Genomic DNA, 8,361 nt, shown 5'->3' with positions numbered 1-8,361 from the left:
TATTTATTCATGTGGTTTTCTACCATAATTCCACACCAATTTATTCATGTGGTTTTCTGACATTTCTTAGCAAAACTTCCGTAACTTACAAATCATATCACTGTGTTGTACCTGTCCTTGGTGCTGAACTCCTGGTTATACTAATGGATTTCCTTGTTTGTTTTATAAGTCAAAAACTAAGGAAACTAAGTTGTGTGGCTTATTCAAAGTTTGTAAAATTTGTGTAATGTGTCATTCCCTGGTCTAGCTGCTATGGTTGGGGGGGGGGGGGAGGGGGTGGGTCCTGGCATCCAGTAAGATCATGGTGTTCTGTAATCTGTATCTGTATCTGTATAGCTGGTATAACCTAACCCTTGAACATCTAACTCTACACATTGTTTAAAGCTATCTAATGACAATGCCCCTACTGTACTTGGTGACAGCGAGTTCCACCTTGGGATAGTTCTAGGAAAGAATTAATTTTTGAACGCCTCAATCCTTGGTTGATAGCTCTGATACTTGAAGGCATGGCTATTTCGTGTTCTCTTCTGGGCTGGTATTAGGTACAAATGTGTACTTAGTAAGTTGGGACGTCCACCACTTAGTATATAGGTCATTTTGTACATCATGCATAGTCTGGACATTTTTCTTCTGTCTTCCAGTGAATCATGCAATACTAGAGGTCTTTCATACTTACACTCACGACAAACAAGTCATGTACTTTCTGGGATGTTAGGACACTTTGTTAACTTACACACCCTTTCAGATAGAGTGAAACAACTTTTGATTTTGAACGGTTCCCCGGTTTATTCTTTTCGAGTTAACTGTTACAGTAACATTATGTCAACTGTCCAAAATTACATTTTAGCAACAAAACGTTTTTAATTCTATTTGTGTCCTTTTCATCTTTTGGGTGGGGAATGTGGACTCTCGCTTCATCAATTCGACTGTTTGTGCTGTTCTTTTACATGTATTCTTGGTTAGTGTTTTGCATTGTTTAGTAATGTTAGTTTTATTCATATAAGTGGCGGCGCTAACATAAGTTACCCAATTTGAGCCCGTCGTCACTTTGTCCTGTACCCTTATTTTGTTTACTGTATGGCAGTGTATGCTGAATAAAAAAATATAAAAAAAACAAGTCATGTCTGCTCTAGATGTAGCCTGGGTTCCATCCTGGTTAGTTTACGTCCGCTCCCACAGTCGCTACCACCAACCAACCGCGGACGTAAACTAACCAGGGTGGAACCCAGGCTACTCTAGATGATGTTTGGTAGACTAATAAACAGAATATGCACTGCTGAAGACTTGACATTTAACATAACATCTTTATTCAACAAAAGCACTGTCTACAACCATATAAGGCCACACCAATTTAATTTGTTGTTTCTCGGATTTTTTCAGAAAAAATATGAAGCGACAGGGCGAAATGAAAAAAAAGCCAAAGCACCCCATAATAGCCAGAAATGTTACAATATGAGCCATGAAGTGAACATACCAGGCTGGTTTATAATTACATGTAAAACAATAGATTTTGAACTTTTAATGAAACAAAATTGCATTGTTACATTGAAAAACTTTAACAACGGGAAGAAAAGGACTTTCTTCAACCATTGGGGCCAAAATACACTGTATGTCTTTCATTGAGCATTTTGCAGTTGATTTAGGCCACACCAATTTAATTTCTTGGTTAACGGATTCGCCGCTTCATTTTTTGCTGATTTGCAAATAAAAATAAAAATTCAGAATCAACTGCAAAATGCTCATATTTTGCCCTGAACAGTTGAAAACTGTCCTTTTCTTACTACTTGTTACAGTCATTCCATCTTTCAATGCAGTGGTATAATTAAAAGTTCAAAATTCATTGTTTAAATTTTGAACCAGCCTGGTGTGTTGACTTCATGGCTCCTATTGTACAATTTTGAGCCATAATAAGATGCCTAGGCCTGTTTTTATTTTTATTTTTTTTTCGCCCGCTCGCTCCATTATTTTTCTAGAAAAATCCGTTAACCAAGAAATTAAATTGGTGTGGCCTTAGAAGAAAAAAAATTTTTTTTTCAAATCAGAAAAAAATGGACAGGGCAAATCCGAGAAACAACAAATTAGATTGGTGTGGCCTAAGGACATTTCCTGGTTCTACAGCTGTTTGTAATTTGGGATATGTTGTCAATACCGGTATAGATAAAAAGCAGCTCCATATAGATTGTTATCATTTGTTTTGAAAAATTTTTTGTGCAGACAGCATATTGCAAATTGAATGAATAGTAAGTACATAAGCATAATAATATTTAGACTTATCATTGCAACAAGCAATTTAAAAAGCACATTACTCTAGACAGCCTCCATTGAAAATGAAAACTTAAGTTTACTTTTACTTTATTTCAGGCACCAAAGGCCAATATTCTTACATAAGGCCACAGCAAGTAAATTTTATGGGTGGCATCCTCAGCAGACTCCAAATCTAGTACAAAAAAAAACAAGATTCCTACATTTTCAAATATTGACATAAACCTTGTTAAACAAGAAGTGATACCAGTTATACCTATATTGTGCTAGGTTTACTGCCAACTATTACAACATCCATTTATCAGTGAAATATATCAGTGTCTGCTTCAAAGTAAAAGACAAAAACATTAAATCAAAGCCTTGTCTTGCCTCATCTCTTCATAGTTATAATATATGTCATCCACATTCTGGCATGGCAACGGACATCTTTGTCCCCTGGTAGCTTTTTGGCATGTTGACCACTGTCAGAGGGCAACAAAATTTCTTGTTTTTGTGTCAAAAATCAGGCGAAAATCAATGCGCATGCTGATGGCATCCATGAAGATTACTTGCTGTGGCCTAAGATTAAAAGCAGAGAGGCATATATACAGCTCAGCTAACTGGGTAAAAAACAGTGAGATAAGGTATAGTGTTAAAAAAACAATAAATTCATTACTTTTTCAACACCAGATCAGCATATTGCTGCCAGTAGCCAGAAGATTTAAGGTAGCTTGGAACAAAAAGGGGCATTTTTGTAATAAGTCCGGAACTGGTTCTTACCTTTCAGGGTTTTTTGGACTTAAACCTAAACTTTTTTACAAGTCCGGAACCAGTCCAGTGAACCGGTACACCACACTACATATAAGTGTGTTAACTTCCTTCTACAGTCATCAAAGGTGTCTACACCCTAGCTCTCACACAAACATTAGGCTGGCACGCTAAAAAACTGTTACTCAAGCAACTGGATATGATTTTGGAAACAGTCAGACTTTTCAGGTAGCATCCACTACCTTTTGCCAGTGACACTAAGAGACCGCAGGAGAAATGCAGGTTTATAAGCACGAACTATTGATTGATTGATATGCAAATAATCGAGACATTTTTAAAGTCCGAAAAGAAAAAAAGACAAGTCAATACAAGGAGACTTACTCATTAACAAGTACAAGTACAAGTAGTACCCTGGGTGTATTGCATCCACAACTGGGCACAATAGCCTACACTGGACCACTGTCAAAGAGAGATTGTACGCAGGAACACTTTCTATGTTCAAGAAACTTCTCACAACCAAAAAGCCAGAATCCATCTACAAACGATTACAGACAGTTAATGATACACACCAACACAACACACGCCTAGCGCATAGGGGGGGGCTTCAGACTGCCAAAACCAAGAACAGCCTCAGCCAAACGAACATTTCTGTACCGTTGCACTAAATCATATAATGCACTTCCACAACACATCAGACTATCCGCACCTACGTCGTTTAAGAAACACATCCGGGAATGGTTGAAAAATGTGGTGGACACCTCCAAACCCTTACAATCTTGGTGGTGGTAGAAATGTTGACAAAGTGTAAATATGAATTTTTTTATTATGGGTTCACCACACCACGAAGTGGTGTGTGGTGAACCCATATTGCTTTTTCTGGTGTTTCTTCTCCTCCTCCTTCTTCTCCTGCCATTTTTTAAATGGATTCAGCTTCTTCATTTTAGGGCCTAAGGTCCTGAAATTTGGTATGGAGGTACAGTGGGCAAATACCCCTAGGCGTTTTTTAAATTTTTGTGATACGGGCTTTTAGAATGGTTTTATTTGAGTTTTTTGGCTGTGTTATAGCAAATGTATTACTGTGTTAGTGTGCCGTGTTTACCACGTTTGGGCATGAGTCATCACAATGGAATGCAGGGCATCAACCAATAGGCATGCAGCTTTCCTCTATTCTTCTTGCTGATTGGCTGTTGGGATTTAACTTGATTAACACCTGCACAGAGCATTTCCACCTGCACAGAGCATTTCTTGCTGATTGGCTGTTGGGATTTAACTTGATTAACACCTGCACAGAGCATTTCCATACTAACAGTATGTCTGTATTCAAGTGTTTTGGTAGGTATTTCAAGCTTTCCTGCTCCAGCATTGGAATGCGGGGCATGAACGTTTTTTTTTATTTTGAAAATCAACAGTTTGCATTATGCGATTAAAAATCCTAACCAATAAAGTAGGGAATAGCTATCCAACTGTTGTTTTAGTTGTATGTTACTTCATATTATAGTTATATTTTTCCTTAAATCATTGTTTTCCCTTGTGTTTCTCATTCTTTCCCTGCCATGTCGTAAAATGTGGTGAACCCATCGCTGTATTTGCTCCAAAGCAAATATTGGCCTTTCTAGTTTTATAATAAGACCTCTGACCTCTCGGTACAACTTGCATGTTGTGTGTGTTTATGTAGTTTGTAGTGAATTAAAGCATTACCATGTTGTTACGATAGTAGTATATATATGTAGTTAAATGACTCCATGACCTGCTTCGAGATCGGTTCCAGGGGACTCATCACACCCGACAACAAGAGCAGACTTACGACATTGACTGCCAAAGAACTTCTTCAAAGACATTAGCCGTATTGCCATCTTATCGTCACGAGCCGAATTGGGACTCAGACACCTTATTGTAACTACTTACGTCATCTCACACTAGATAGTAAATTCTTATGACAATTTTAATGAATACATTACATTAGTTTCACTCAAAAATTAATGGACAATTTGGAATTTTCACGTAGAATAATCCCATAGAAAAAAAATTTCCGGCAGAAATTACTGATGCTGGCAGAAAGACTTAAACCTTGACTATACCCAAGTAAATTATAAAGAAAACTCTACTACAGCACAACTGTAATTTTTTTAATCGTCCACAGGGCGAGGGATTGCAAAATGGACTCTGAAGAAGGCGTGGAGCGAAATCTAGGTCAAACGCTGGTTCGGCCCCACTTGGAATATAGTGCCACCGTCTGGGACCCGTACACCATCAAAGGGATACAGGCGGTGGAGGCCGTCCAGCGCAGGGCCGCCCGAGTGACCCTGAATGACTACCAGCGGACTAGCAGCGTGACACAAATGCTCAACGACCTGCAGTGGCCTCTCCTCTCCGAAAGGAGGAGAAAGGCCCGCCTCACAACTTTTTATAAACTCACCCATAATATTATTAAGATCCCCACCAGCAACCTGCTCAAGCCAGCCCAAGGGCGTACCCGAGGGAGCCACCAGTATAAATATCAACCTATACATGCACGAACAGACACTTACAAATATTCCTTCTTTCCCAATGGAACGCCTTGCCTGGCCCGGTAGTTATGGCTGAGCCCACCGTTGAGTCCTTCCGGGCCAGGCTGGAAGCCTGCCCGCCTTAAACCAAGGCCTCCCCCCCCCCAAAAGTGCCCCATCAGGGGCTATATGGGGGTGTAGCCGGGGCTCACATAACATCTTTGAGCCCCGGCAAAGATGAAGATGAAGATGAAACGGGCAGATTACACTCAGCGCAGAGGATTACCCGGAAGTAAGGATCGGAGACAAAAGAAATTTTCACCCCAAAATCACCATTTCTTACCCTCTTCAGCCATCTTATTAACTTTTCTTCCTATTGTCCCAGTACTGTTCCAAAAATAAATTTAATTGTCCCGAAGGATGAACTGTTCCAACCTTTTTTTTGTGTGTGTGTGTGTGGGGGGGAGTATTGTATGACTTCCACTTGAAGTCAACTTTAGTTTGCTTATGTTCACTCCCAGACACACTATAATTGCAGAGTAGACAGGAAATTCAGGGGGATTTTCCGGATCCAAAAGCTGGGACGTGGTGAGCCTGTCATAAACAAAAGAAGGGCTCAGCCTAACATTCTCATGCTGATTATTTTTCTATTGTCCCCAAAATGTCCCAAACTGTCTTTTTAGTTGTTTGTCCCAGCCTAAATATTAGTCGTCAGTGGCCGTTGGACCACCTTTAATTTTGAGCCCTGGGGAAAGCAATGATGGCCTGCCTCAGCAGTATCTGATATGTGGTGAATATGACAACAACGAAGATTTTGGAAAGATAGTGATGTAGTGGTCCCTGCAACTCACAATAAGCTGGCCCTCCCTTCCTATAGCAACACGCAAGGGCTGCCTGACATTAGCGATGGAGCGAATATATTCTCCTTCAGCTGTGAACATCTCCACCCGATTGTTTCCCCAATCAGCCACAATGATGCGACCCAAACTGTCCACACAGATGCCCACAGGAGACTTCAGGTGGTTGCTAGCTCCCTTTCCTTTGCGGCCAAAGCAGCTGATGTATTTTCCATTCTTGTCATACTTTAGAACTTTATGGTTTTTCTCCTCAGTGATGTAGATGTTCCCTTCCTTGTCTACTGCAACATTTGATGGTTTCTTTAGTTCTTTCCCACCGAAAGGTTGTATTGTGCATGAGTCTTTATTAAACCTACAAGCTGACCCAGTCTTCACTTTACGTCTCTTTACTCGTCTGTTAGCTTTTGAGATCATTATGATGTCATCAGAAAGTGTGTCCAAGGCAAATTTGTCTGGGTACTTCAAGTTCAATGGTGATGTACACGGGAACTTTTCAAGAAAATGACCCTCCCTGCTGTAGCGATAGATACGATTTTTGTTGTCTTCAGGCTTAACAAAATTATTTTTGGTCATTCTCTCCGACGTCAGAATGACCCACAGTGTATCATTCCGGTCCATGGCAATGAAATAGGGTTTCCTTTTTCCTGTAGTAATACTGTGGAGGAAATCGCCCTTCATGCTGAAGACTTGGATTCGTCTGTTCCATGGGTCAGACGCAAATATTTCGTTAGTCGAGGACACAGCCAGTCCACTCACATAGTAGAACTTGCCGTTCAAGGGTTTTCTCTGTTTTTTCCAGACTAAAAGTCCTTTTTTCCAGATTTTTCCATACCCGCCAAATGTGATGACTGTTCCTGTGTCAGTCTGCTGAGTTCCCAATCCTGTAGACAAAACATACATGAAGAATGCTGACAATAATTTAAAGTATTGAAGTCCCCAAAACAATACCTCCATTTTCAATGAGGTGTTGTATTAGTCATGTAAACACTGCTTTTCCCAAGGGTACAAAGTGGGTGACTTGGCAGGATTCGAACCCGAACCTCTTGGTTCTGAGTCAAATGCTCTCACTGCCTTTACGCCACACAACCCCACGTTTGGGAATGGATCATGTTTTGAAGACAAGCAAATTCCACCTCTGTTATCCCAGAACATGTTTTACAATACTAATGCATTCTACTTCATACTAAATCATTGAATAGAACATATTTTGGAACGAAACGGAGGAAAAATCATGTGAAAAATGGATTCAAGAAGATTTCAGTGTTTTAATACATTGTAGGTATGCAAGAGACGAGGTTTTGTAACCTGTATATGTAGATTTAAGAAAAGAGAACATTTTGTAGATGAAACAATTTCTATGGTTATCATATTATAAGCTGCTACTTGTAATACATGGATATTATGATGATATTTGATTGGTAATACTAAAAATACCATTAGTGCCTCCAAGGCTAGTTTGTTTGGTACGATTGGTGGTCCCAAGGATGGGTGGGCTGGTATCATCATTGTATGTTGATGTCTGTGACACATAATATGATGACATTTTATGGGTAATACTAGTACCGTTCGTGTCTCCAAGGCTAGTTTGGTTGGTCCCATTGTTGGTCCCAAGGATGGGTAGGCTGGTAGTACAGTTGAAGGTAGTACAGTTTGTGGAACCTTGCATGTGCATTGGGGGAACCTGTAAGTGTAACAACATACATGTAGCAAGGCTCGAAATACTGGGTGCATGTGCACCTTAGTGCCCCCAAATTTGGAGCTGTGCACCCAATCTTTTTCTGTGGGTGCACCTGAGTGCAAATATTTTTGTGGGTTTACATAATTATGGAAAAGTGTCAACTGTATAATAGTATACAGCATATTCCTAACATCTAAGTGTCAGAAAAATAATAGAATCACTGTAATTATAGTACTTTTCTTTAGAAATGAAACATAATTAGTTTTTGTTGATCTTTCTCTCTCTCCTCTCCCTTTCTCTCCCTCTCTCTCCCTCTCTTTCTCTCTCCCTC

At 39.9% G+C, this 8,361-nt stretch overlaps 1 protein-coding gene across 1 annotated transcript in view; it reads right to left on the bottom strand.

The window, feature by feature from the left end:
- Positions 1–6,249: 6,249 nt before the first annotated feature.
- The window catches only part of LOC109462145, a 4,532-nt gene continuing 2,420 nt past the window's right edge, over positions 6,250–8,361 (bottom strand). The window contains exon 4 of the mRNA XM_019758639.1: positions 6,250–7,233. Within this exon, the coding sequence (XP_019614198.1) occupies positions 6,266–7,233 (968 nt within the window). The 3' untranslated portion in view covers positions 6,250–6,265. The remainder of the gene's footprint in view (positions 7,234–8,361) is intronic.

This window comes from Branchiostoma belcheri, unplaced genomic scaffold (genome assembly GCF_001625305.1).
Source record: "Branchiostoma belcheri isolate BF01 breed outbred unplaced genomic scaffold, Haploidv18h27 scaffold113, whole genome shotgun sequence".
Lineage (NCBI taxonomy): Eukaryota > Metazoa > Chordata > Leptocardii > Amphioxiformes > Branchiostomatidae > Branchiostoma > Branchiostoma belcheri.
The sequence above is the reverse complement of the archived record's forward strand: the minus strand, read 5'-3'. Positions and strand labels throughout refer to the sequence as shown.